Here is a 13,189-nt window from a genome sequence, read left to right on the forward strand (position 1 = left end):
GTCTGTTATGATACCACAGGGAGCAAGTTTTGGTATAAAATTCCTTGCTTAAAAACGTAGATTTACCTAATGCACTACTTATAAAAAAGGGACTTTTCATTTTTGATGAATTTTCAAACCTTAAAGTTTACAAAGAGATGGTTGAAATTATTTCAAGTAAGTTACGACTTCTTTAGGATTTTTTTTGTCTTTTAATTGGCTTTGATGCTTTTCCCCCTTTAAAAGAGTTATTAATTTAATTATTTATTTTTTGCAATTCTAACCACAATTTTAAAAATCACTGAGATAAAGCAGTCTGGTTGCCAAAGCAAAGTTCGTTTTTCCTTCATATAAAATAATAGAAACTCTCAGGTGTTTATTTTTTAATTTCAAATTTCAGTGAGTAGAGAAATGATTCATGCTTCATTGGCATTAAATCCAGAACTCAGAATGTGATTAACTTCAATTTTGTGTAGCAGTGGGAGGATAGACTTTCACAGCATCATTACTCTTGCTTCTATCTTTCTGCTCTGATTGTGGAGGGAAATATACAGTGCGATTTCAAAAAACGAACATGGAAGCAAAAATTCATATCTGTATTTGATAATATGCCACCTCTCATTGTTAGCTTCAACTCGTGTTTCTGAAATGTTAACTGATGGGGTTTTTTTCTGTCAACCTGTTGACTTGCCCAACAGATAAAACTAGCACTACTTCTTCAACTCATATATGGTTTGGTTTGCGTAAGCCAGCAACATGCTCTTGTGGCAAAGAAAGCTAACAGTATGTTGGGCTGCATTAGGAAGACTGTTGCCAGCAGGCTGGGGGAGGTGATCCTTCCCCTCAGCACTGGTGTGGCTGCACCTGCAGTGCTGTGTCCAGTTCTGAGCTCCCAATACAGGAGAGACATGGACATTCTGAAGAGAGTCCAAGTGAAGGGTCACAAAGATGATGTGGGGTCTGGAGAATCGCTCCTGTGATGAGGAAAGGCTGAGAGTGCTGAGACTGTTTAGCTGGAGATGAGAAGGCTCATTCATTATATACTAATCAATAAGTATATTCTCTACAGCTGAAGGGTCTTTCCAGTGGTGCCCACTGACAGGACCAGAAGCAGTGGGCACAAACTGAAACACAGGAGGTTCCCCCTGAACATCAGGAAACACTTTTTTACTGTGAGGTTGCTGGAGAAGCTTACCGAGTCTCCCACCTTGGAGGTATTCAAAAGCCATCACCCATGGTCCCAGGCAATGCGTTCTAGATGATCCTGCTTGAGCAGGGGTTTGGGCCACATGACCTGCAAAGATCCCTTCCAACCTCAACTGTTCTGTGATTCTGTGTAATTTGACGCTTTCTCAGATACAATGATGAGACTGAGAACTAAAGCTCAGTTAGTTTCTCTTTCTTTTTCCTATTAATTTGCCCAGTACTATTAGTTCTTTTTCCTAATATCTCTATAAATTCCCTTTATCCTCAGAATATTATGACTAAAACTGTATTAGTTCCAAGAAAACCTTCAGTGATTGTAAAACAAAGCATTTCAAGGGGAAAGATAGGATTTTTGTTTCAAATGTTTTTCTTTCATTTTGTTTTGTTTCCTCTTCCTCTTCCTCTTCCTCTTCCTCTTCCTCTTCCTCTTCCTCTTCCTCTTCCTCTTCCTCTTCCTCTTCCTCTTTCTCTTCCTCTTCCTTCCTTTTTTAAACTGGCAGAAATACTTTGGCTACCTGCGTTAAACCATTGAAGAAGTTGACAAGAAAAGAGATATCTCACAATATCTCATGATATTTTGAAATAGGTCTGTATTTGTGGAACAATGTACGCAAGAGGAATGTAACTTCTGTGTGAAAACATGAAAGGCTCAACAAACCTTGCTTTAAAAAAACATGGTAAAAGTCAGAGAGTTTGGAAGAGGCAGTTCATGTAACTCTTTGCTTGTCACATTGGAGTTACAAGTAGTTCTTTGCTGTCTAGGGAGGCAGTATGATTCCAGAGACAAAGGAAAGTTGAAGTGTGTTTAAAACAAAGCCCCTTTTTCCCTGCAGGGAGACTGTTTTTCTTCACTTGCCTTGCATTTTGTTCCACCAGATCTCTCGTATGGGTACCAAAAAGCAACATGTGAGAATTTGGTAGTGTTTTCTTTGTCTCTTTCCAATGTTAAATTCCCACCAGCAGCAAATAAAATGAAATTCTATTTTTTATTCATTTTCTGCTAACAGTATTCGTAAGTGTGTGAATAATCCTCCATTAAAAAAAAAAAAAAAACCACTAAAAACAAAAACCCCAAACTGTTCTGTCAATATATTAAATAAAACAGGCTTAATGTAGTGATCAACAAGAGAACCCATAAAATCATCTTTATAGATGGCTAGGTATGCGTACTCAGTTTTCTGTAGTTAGGTTTTGAACAAAAATTACTGTGAAAATTATGCAGCTTTGATGCCAGGAATTTAAGTTTTTCAGATGTATGATTAAACTTATCAGCATTGCAGGATCTTTCAGTAACCCATAACACTCAAATGTTTAAAAAAAAATAGATCTCTGCTGTCTGAGAGAGACTGGAAGGAGGCTTAATACGCCCTGTTGTCACTTTTCAGAGCACTTCTATTTCCTTTTCTTATGCTGTTCCAGAAAGAAACTTTTTAACATGACAAGATTTAAGGGGTTTTTTTCTGCATGATGTGCAGTCACACGTGCACACACATGTAAAAATATCACTGTTTAATTTACTTGTGTTAGAATCATGGGATTTTTTCTTCCTATTGTTTTCCCTTTCATATTGCATTGCCAGTTATCTTGTTGAACCTTTGAGAGGAAAGCTATGTACATCTTTAAATTATTAAAAAAATATATAAATTCTCTTCAAGAATAATCTGGACTTTTTTGTGTCCCAAATCTTTTTAAATCTTTTGTTCTTATATCCTCTTCTTATTTAGCAGGACTAGTAGATCCGCATCTTCTCTGTTTCCTACTTTTGGACCTTCTGGGTCTTCAGAATTCAGTCATGACTTCTGGATCTGATGTTGTTTCCTCAGATTTTGAATTTTAGAGTCTGTTCTCTCCTCTGCCTGCTGATGCTTTCTTTTTCCTTTTATGGGATCTCCTTGAGATCAGTGCTTTGGGTAAGCCATAGGAGCCCTTTGACATACTAGATCATTTATTGTGCATAGATCAAGGAAAATTAACACAGATTTTAGTCATTCCTTTCATGGGACAGTGGTGTTCAGCCCTTCTCTTTCCCCCAAGCAAAAAAGAGAGAAATAAACATTTTTTTGCAAAACCCTGAAAACGCATGACTAAAATTAAAATTGTTAGGGATTAGGAACCCAATGGCAAGACAAATGTTGCACCTGTGTCCAAAAAAAAAGGCCAAAAGATCAACCTGGGGAACTACAGGTCTGGCAGGCTCCCTTCAGCCCATGTGAAGAACCATGGAGTGAGTCCTCTTAAAATATATTTCTGGGCATGTGAGGGAGAAGGTAGTAATTGGGAAGAGGCAGCATGGATTTACCAATGGTAAATCATGTCTGACCAAACTGATAGCCGTCTGTGATTTGGAATGAGGAGAAACCAGTGGATGTTGTTGAGTACTCAGCTTCAGCAAGGCTTTTGACATTGTCTGCCACGATATTCTTATATCGAAGTTGGAACATTATCATCTTGGTGGCTGGATGTCTAGACTGTGAAAAGTTGGTCAGCTAGTCAGACCCAGAAAGTCATGGTTAATGGGTCATACCCTACCCAGAGGTCGGTATTGGGACCTGTCTTGCTTAGTATTGTTATCAGGGACCTGGAGGAGGTAATGAGTCATGCACTTACCAATGTGCAGGTAGCAAATTAGGAAGGATCAGACGATAGCCTTTCAGTAGTCAGGCTACCTTCCAGATACCTGAACAGGCTGGAGAAATAGGCTGACTGGAACCTTGTGAAACTGAGTAAAGGCAAGTGCCAGGCACTGGGCCTAGCATGGAGAAGCCCCTGCGATGGCACAAGCTCAAGATGGACAGACTGGGAGCAGTCCTGTGGGCAGGGCCCTGCGGCTTGATGCCTCAGCCAGCAAAGATGGCCAACAGCTCCATGGGCTGTATGAACAGGATTAGGGCCAGTCAATACAGGGGGTGATTATCCCACTTTGTTCAGCACTGATTAGATCATACCTAAAGTACCACGGCCAGTTTTGGCCCACCTTTACAAGCCAAGGTGTTGACAAACTGGAGTGAGTTTTGCTGAAGGCTGTCAAGAGAAACCCCACAGCAGCAGTCTTCAGTTCTGGTCTCAGGTTTGTAATCAGAACCTACACGTTGCACTTCATGTTTTGTCTCAATTTCTTTCCCTGGCTTCTTGATGGCTCTTACTGCTCATCTGCTCTCAATCTTTTTTGCAGTGTCTTTGCCCCAACATGTTCTATTTTTTCACTGCACCATATAAGATCTGTCTCAAAAAAACATTCTTTCCAGCATATGAAAAAGAATGCTGGAGCTGTACACAAGGAGCATAAAGATCACAAAACAAAACAAAAACCCCACCCACATTCAGTCCATTTTTTCCCTAGGCAGAGATGGCCAAACTCATATGGATGACATTTTTAAGAAATTAATTCTGCCTGAGGCAGATGTCCTGCCTGGAAAAGCTAACTATAAACAGATAAAGTTTGCCCAGAGTTCCAAGAAACTGAGAAAAAGATTTTATAATGTGAAGTGTCAAGCAATTTAAGATAGGCTGTGCTACCAGCTCTGGTTGTAATAACATATTTTCTTCCATTTGTGTTAATTGTGGTTATCTACTTGCATCGAAGGAAGATAGATTGAATTGCTTATGCTGTAAACTGGCTACAAGAATATTTTTTTTTGTTGGTAAGCTTTTCTAATATTTGGAAAATAAAATTTTGAGTACTTATGAGGATGACACTTTAAAGGCAGATGAAAATCTATCCTTACAAATGTAGTGATACTAATTGGCATGATAATTGAATTACTTCCCTTAACAAATAAACCACTGTTGTTCCTACATTAGGTTATGTATTTGATGCAGATTCTGAAATGGATCAAAGATGTACAAATATAAAGATTGAAAAATATATTATAGAATAATCATAAGGCTGTCTTGATGTCATTCTAATAACTATATTTCTAAGTTATTCATTAGAGAATCAGACCATTCACTTTTTAATACGTTACATTTTATAGAAAGTTTTGCACCTTTAAACTCTACTTATTTATGTGGGTTTTATCAGTTAAAAATCTTACAAATGTAAATAACCTTAGGGGGGAAAAAGCATTATAGTAAAAATTGAGTAGTTATGGTTAATAGTTTTCTTTGTACTATTTATACACTGGCCTAAAATAACTTTTCTTCATTTTAAGGTAACTGAGCTGCACAATATCAAAAACATAACTAGATTGCCTCGAGAGACAAAGAAGCATGCAGTGGCAATTATCTTTCATGATGAGACGTCAAAGACATTTGCGTGTGAGTCAGGTAAGCAATTGGTACTGCATCTCTGGCTTCAAGAGATGAAGTTACACATCAAGGTCTTGCTCAGATGAATTAAATTAAAGCACCAGATAGAAATCCTTAGTTAAAAAAAAAAAAAAAAAAAAGTTGTTCTAAACAAGAACTTTGGAGTTTGGGGTATAGGTTTTGGGGGTCTTGGTAGGGTTTTTTTTTTTTTTTTTAATATACTTCAAGAGATGTTGGGGTGTCACAGAGCTCTTTCTTCCATTACTTGCCTTTGGCTGCACATAGATGGTCTAAAGACTGGAGATTTTCAGCTAAACTTGTAAAACTGAGCAAAAAATATCTATGGGGTTTACTAAGTCAAGATATGAAACATTATTTTTTTTTTGCTAAGATTTGCTGTAGGCACTTACTAAACTAATAATTACCATGCCATTGCAAATAAGAGGTAAATACCAGCTAAAACCTCAGAATATTGTAAAGCTGAATTCAAGCAGTCTACAGTTTGAACAGCTACATGGTATAATGAATGAGTTAAGCTGGGAACAAGACTTGGGTGTGATGACACGTAAGTAGTTACGTGTGAGACACTGAACACTGCACTATTAATGTAGTTTTCTTGTTTGAAACTGCAGTTATACATGTCTGTGTCCTAGGGTATATTTTACATGAAAAAAATGTTTTTTACAAAGACTGAGAATTTTTTTAATGGCAAAGTTTCTGTTTGTTCAGGGATGTATTTGAAACTGTGCATTTTAAAATTATATCTTAATATGATCATATAATCATTGCATGGTGTGCAATCTAAGTTAAATACAGTGAAACAAAATTCAAGAAACGTGGAGGAGGAGGTTAAAAGTGTGAGGTGATGAATTATGTGGATTTTGTATCAAGTATTGCAAACATTGATATGTACATCCCATCATGAAAGACAGATTGACAGTTCTGTTTATTCATTTAAATTTAAAAATACACACATAAAATCTATGGCTTTCTTGGATCAGTTTAACAGATTATTAGATATGTAGTTCACATTAAAGACTTAAATTCCTTATAAGTAGAATTAAAAATGACTCTACAATATGATTAAAAAACAAATAAAATATTTTAATTTTATTTCAGCAGCACTGAAATAATTTCTGTGAAAAGTTTTCTATTTGCCTACACGTGCGTTCCCCTTTTTCTCTAATGAAAAGATCTTTTCTCTAATGAAAAGATTCCTTCCCTAGAATTACTATAGTTAGGTATATTTGAAAAGAGTGACATCAAGTCATAACTTCAGGATTCTTTCACCAAAGAAGGGGAAAACCTAAGAAAGTTCAACATGTCTGGCCCACTCATCCCTGTCTTCTGCAACAAACATGATACAACTCCTTAACCTTGAACCCAGTTGTGTATACAAAATGCAAGTATCTTAAAGTACTAACAAGATGCCAGTATAAGCTGCCCTACCTTAACATTATGCTCTGTGCAAAGGTGTGTTTTGAGTGGATGGAGCCATGGGTGAAGTGAACCAGTGGAGAGCTTACAGGCAGAGATCAAAGGGCAGACCAACACAGGTGATATTGTAGTAGGTATCTGCTATAGACCTTCTCATCAAGAAGAGAAGACAAATGAAGCATTCTTAAGGCAGGTGAAAAAGCCTCCCAGTCCCAGGCATTGGTATGCTCGGGTGACTTCAATCACAACAGTATCTACTGGAAGGCCAGTATGACTGGACACAAGCAATCCAGATTCTGGAACAGACTGAAGACAGTTTCTTGATATGGATGATCAATAATGTGATGACAGGAGATGCTCTGTTCAGAGACATGCTTGGCAGGATCCTGTGCATAATTGCCTTGGAGGGCAAAGGGGCCCAGGACAACTAGCTAATTTTCAAGGACATCATCCTCTGAGCACAAGAACCGTCCTTCCCATTCTTCAGAAGACAAGCATTACAGAAGACCAGTATGGATGAACATGGGGCTTCTGTCTCAACTCACACACAAAAAGAGAAACACACAGAAGCAGGGACAGGCTACTTCGAAGGGATGCAGAGGTATTGTCCATGTATATAGGAATGGAGCCAGGAAAGCTCCAACTCAGCTGGAGCTGAAACTAGCTGGGGAAGTGAAGGATAGAAAAGATTTTGTAAAGTACATCAACAGCAAAAGGAAGGCTAAGTGAATGCGGGCCCACTGCCCTGTGGAGCAGTGGACCTAGTGACAAGGGTCATGAGAAAGTTTGAGGTATTGATAGCTTTTGTTATACCTTGGTTTTCACTTGCAGGGCTTGTCTTAAAGCCTTCCAGGTCCCTAAGCCTCTTAGCAGTTAGCGGGAGTGAAGTAGTACCCACAGTAAAGCAAGGCAGTCAGGCATCACTTCACTCACTTGCATATCATACACAAGTCTGCAGAACTAGATCATCAAGAATAACAAGGAGGATCCAGATAGCTATAGGCTAGTGAGCCTTACCTCAGTCCCTGAGAACATTGTTGGAGCAAATCACATGTAAACACATGAAGAACAAAATGAATGTTTTTCACATGCAAGTCATGCTTTGTATGACGAGGTGTTTGTCAAGGGACAGACAGTGGCTGTTGTATACCTTGATTTTCACAGTCTTTGACAGCTTCCCGTAGCCTCCTCCATAGCCCTCAAATTGGTGGGACCATGGGATGGATAAAGACACTAAAGTAGATAGAAAATAGGCTGGGCTGAAAGAGTTGTAATTAATGGTGCAAAGCCAAGCTTGCAAAGGCCAGCCTGTGGCCAGTTAGGTAGTGGATCCCTCAGGGGTCAGTGCTTGGGACCAGTACTATTCAATGTCTTCACTGACAACTTGGATGATGAGATGGAAAGTACTCTCAGCAAGCTGGCAGGTGACACCAGATTGGGGTGACCCAAATTGTGAAGGCAGGGCTGCTGTCAGAGAGACCTGGACAGGATGGAGAAATGGGCTGAAAGGAACTTACGAAGTTCAGCACAAACAAATCAAAGGTCTTGCCTCTGGGTTGGAGTAATACCGGGCAACAAGGCAGACTGAGGACCAACTGTCTGGAAAGCAGCTCTGCAGAAAAGACCTTGGGGTCTTAGCTGACAAACTGAATGTATCCTGGACTGCATTAGTAGGAGTGTTGACAGCTGGCACAAGAGATCCTTGCTTTCTATTCAGTACTTGTAAGACTACATCTGGAGTAATGTGTCCAGTTTTGTGCTCTCAGCACCAGAATATTGACACATAGAAGGGAACCTGGTGGAGGACCACCAAGGGTCAGGGTCAGGAGTACATGACATATGAAGAGGGACTGAGAGCTGAGCCTGTTCAGCCTGGAGAAGAAACAGCTTCAGAGGGACTTAGTGCTCCCTACAGCTACCTGTTCTGAGATTACAGAGAAGATGGAGCTGTTTAAGTGTCAGATATCTTGCTGTTTCTGAAAGACTACAAATCTTAGATGTGGGTATAGTGGAGTTGCAATCAGTTTGGCTCTCTCCATGCCTTCAGTCTATCTAAACAGTATGAATTGCACCATCTCTATCAAATGAGACAGATACACTGCTTTCTTTCATTAGAATCTGACTCTCTAGAACTCCAAGTATTTCATGTCTTATGAACTAGGAAGATGTATAAAAAATTTCTTCCACAGCTCATTTCCACAACTGAGTTGTCTTCCCACAAGGAACTATTACCATTTTTACTGCTGCTGAAATGTGCTAAGTACTTTACTTTCCTTTATGAAACTTATTGAAGTTTATGGAATATTTAGAGAGCTTCTTGTTATTTAAAATGTTTTCTTCTTCTCCTCAGATCTTTAAAAAAATGTTTACTGACAGTGGTTTCTACAGTACCTAGATTTTTAACAGACTCATGGTGTAGAGTGGTATACACACAGTGTGGATTATTTTGGCAAATCGGGTCACCTCTTTGGTTAACACAATAATACCTCTACAAATATCTCTTCTTTCTGATGGCTTCAGTGGGAAAGAACCACTCAAGTGGTTTTGTCTATGTCCAGAATCTTCTAGAATCATAGCTGCTTGACCTTCTTGATTTATTTAAGACCCAAAGTTTCCTAATACGAACATTGTTCCACCATGGAGTTTCTAAATATATAGAAACAGATACTTTGTTTCCTACCATCTTGACTTCCAGAGGCAGATGGAAGGACAGTATCACTGAACCCCTTGCAAAAGGTCTGCTGTGTATAGAGTCAATAGTTTCTTGGAAAGGAAGTAATGCTCAAAGCAGAGTTGGTTTTGTATGGGGACTGAACAATGTGAGGTAGGGTTTTTGTCAGAGTTGCACCAGTAAATGTTTTTAAATAACCATATAATTTTCAGTTTGATAGTATGAGCTGATATCTTTTTCTCTTGTGCAGTCTAAAAGTCCCACGTGATTAAAAGTAGGAGATTTTTCTGATATTAACTCTCTTTAACTATGCAGTTAAGCACACTAAAATGCTATTCTGATTTAATATAGGCTTCTAAAGATAAAGAACACTTCGGTCCTCCACAAAAAGCCTGAGACCTGTGATACCAGCCCACTAGGTGTGCTGCCTGGGAGCCTATGCTTGTTCGCTAAGTTCCTGTGCTTTCTAGGCTCTCAGTTTGCTTATTGTCTTCAAGGCAGCTACTGGCAAGTCTGGGCTCTGGATGGGCTGTAGCCCCCATATTTCCATTAGGATGAGAACATTAGTCATCTGAGCAGCATCTTAATTGTTGATAATTTTCATTTGTTAATGAAATTGGGGGGGGGGAGCAGGGAAAAAATAAAATCCTCCATATACCTTTGTTGTCATCTAGCTGTTCCCATCACTACCACCAGTGCTTCCAACATCTACAACAGCTGTAGAAATCTGTTCAGTTCTGAAGATCTGTTGAAATATTTTAAGAGAAAAACAGCCTCAGATATTACAGTTCCTTGATTAAAAGCATGGGTTAACATTTTTAGAAGAATCGTCCCTCTTCATGGAGAGGAGGAACCTGCTTGCTGTCACTGTATCTCTTTCTGACTATAATGGGTCTGGCTGAGCCCCCCAGCAGCCCTCCCAGCACTGTGCTTGTATTGGTGGCTGGAAAGGTGGTGATAACACACCAGTGCCCTGACTGCTGCTGGGCAGAGCTCACAGGGCATCAAGGCTGCCTCTCCAACCCCCCACCACCTCTCACCAGTAGGCTGGGGGTGGGCAAGATCTTGGGAGGAGACACAGCCAGGACAGCTGACCCAAAGTGACCGATGGGGTATTCCATGCCATATGATGTCTGCTGAGATATAAAAGCTGAGAGAAAGGAGGAGGAAGGGGGCATTAATTATTTATGATGTTTGTTTTCTGGAGCAGCCACGGGGTGTACTGAATCCCTGCTTCCCAGGAAGTGGCCGAACATTGCCTGCTATATGGGAAGTAGAGAATAACATCTTTTGTTTTCCTTTCCTTCTGTATGTGCAACTTTTGCAATTGCTTTCATCAAACTGCCTTTATCTTGACCAGCAAGGTTTTCTCCATCTTATTTTCTGACCCCACCCCAGTTCTGCTGAGAAGGGGAGTGATAGAGGGGCTTGGTGGACACCTAGTGTCAAACCAATGTCAACCCACCACACTGACATCTGTTCTAGTGGGCAGAGACTTGTGACTGGTGATCAGCAAGCAACATTTTTAAGTTATCTCAGTTACCATCGGAACTGTTTGAGTGGAAGTAAACTAATGAGAAGTCATGGCTGATTAAATAAAATGAAAAGTAGTCTATAACTCAGTGAGCTTAAGATGGCCTCTAAAGAGTGGGAATTCCTATTCAAACCATAGGAAATTGTTGCCACCTTAGCAAGGAACATGCTAAGGTCTCAGCTTCAGCCTCCCTGAAAATCATGTGAAAGTTATTGCCATTAAGGGAATTTTAACAATATTGTAAAAATATTTTAACCAAGTATCATGACATTCTGAGTTGCTTTAGCAACAGGGAAATGTGAAACTCTCAGGTTGATAACACATTGAGACTTGAGACAAAATTAAGGGTTGCCAAATGTATAAGCGGGTTAAGTGGAAGGACAGAACACTGTGAAGAAAAATCAAAGTTTTGGGGAACTGACCGTATTTACCCCAGCATAATAAAGGTTAAAAAAAATATTACTGTTGTTTTTTAAATACATCAAAAGGAAACAAAGGAAAGGTTTTAAGATTTAAAGGGGCCTTATCACAAGAAGAAATCTAGAATGTATATCCAGTATCAGTCTATGTTGCTATGGCTGTTTAGATAGCACAAGTAACATAGACTGAAAATAGAGGAAAATTTCTAGGACTTAAAGCAGTGAGGTTACATGCAGCCTCACAGCAATCCTTCCTCATTCCCATATGTGGTTTTTTTCTGCACTACACAATGTACTATCAAAGAAATGGAAAAATTCTTTTAACTCTGGATGCTTGCAACTGGATTTGAGGTGCTGTCTTTCCCTAATGCTTATTTAAAAAAAGTTGTTGGGATAGGTTTTGTTTGGTTGGGTTTTGTTGGAGTTTTGTTGTTGTTGTTGATTTTTTTTTCCAGGCAAGTGTGCTGGTATTTTTTGTATACAAAAAGCTATGCTCAGACACATGTATATATTGAGAAGCTCATCTTCCTGCATGCCTAATACCCATAATGTGGCAGTAACCCAAATGCCCCGTAAACTCTTTCTAAAGTTGCAGATATGAAGTGAGCAATTACGGTTATGCAGGTCCAGCAAGAAAATGAAAATGGCAGACATGAATATTGATTAAAGTTAGATGTTTATGGTGCTAGTATGGAAGTTGTTAGCATGATGAGGATTGTGCCTTTAATAATAGCTAGCTTTCAAGGAATAAAGCTTCTGGGTTGCACTAGGTCAGTGATAGATCATCTGGGAGCATGATTTTTCCTTTAGTGATGGCAGCAAAATATTAAGTGATACAGGTCCCTGCCTCTTTTAGGCTTGGTGGACCCACCAGCACAGGTTTGTGTAAAATTTATTTTGATTTCTAAATGACAGAATGTAAGGGAAATTGATGAACTGGCAAACCTATTGATAAAAGAATAGTGGGGCATTTGCAAGTAATATGGATTCAGAAGCAAGAAAAACAAAATAAATTAGGGCTGAAACGTGATTTCAGTGATTGAGTATAGAATGAGAGGTAGCATGAGAAACAGAAAAGGGGCAAAACCCCAGAGAAATCTCTAAAACTGCAACTGTGAAACAAATGCAGATATCCCTCAAGGTACTGACATTTGTCTGGCTTCTCTTCAGTACCATGCCCTATTCTGTACAGAAGTAGATGAATTTAAGGTGTTTATTTCTTGCCAGGCATGCATGAACTGCAGTTCGAGAGTCATGGCAATCAGGAAACATCTTCATTATGTTTAGGAGGTTATACTTTTGCATTTCCTTGAAACTTCCACTGTTCAAGTGCTGGGGAGAATTTGAAACTTCAGTTTAAGGGGTTTATCCGTCTTCATACATCTATATTGATATAACATCACTGACAATAACATTCTTGTGGTTGTTTTGGCTCAATCCACCATTTTAATTTCTTGAATGCCTTGTTGCTGTGATGGTTGCCTTGATAAAACTCTTATACATCTATAACATAATCTTTTTCTTCTGTATTCATATGCTTTCAAGTTTTTCTGAGTGCAGTCAAACTGTGATAAGTAAGCCTTGTTATAATTCTGCAAAAAAAAATAATTTGTTGAAACTGAAAGACTGTTGGTGTCAAGTGGCAATGTGTTCCACAATGTAGGGGTTTTTTTTTTAGTTCTGTACATATTTTCA

At 39.0% G+C, this 13,189-nt stretch overlaps 1 protein-coding gene across 1 annotated transcript in view; it reads left to right on the top strand.

Annotated features, from left to right (window-relative positions):
• The window catches only part of DOK6 (docking protein 6), a 270,560-nt gene that overhangs the window by 128,719 nt on the left and 128,652 nt on the right, over positions 1–13,189 (top strand). Inside the window, exon 3 of the mRNA XM_080381166.1 lies at positions 5,337–5,451. Coding sequence (XP_080237292.1) covers positions 5,337–5,451 — 115 coding nt within the window. The remainder of the gene's footprint in view (positions 1–5,336; positions 5,452–13,189) is intronic.

Source organism: Falco punctatus (assembly GCF_963210335.1).
Source record: "Falco punctatus genome assembly, chromosome: 3".
In the NCBI taxonomy this organism is placed as follows: domain Eukaryota; kingdom Metazoa; phylum Chordata; class Aves; order Falconiformes; family Falconidae; genus Falco; species Falco punctatus.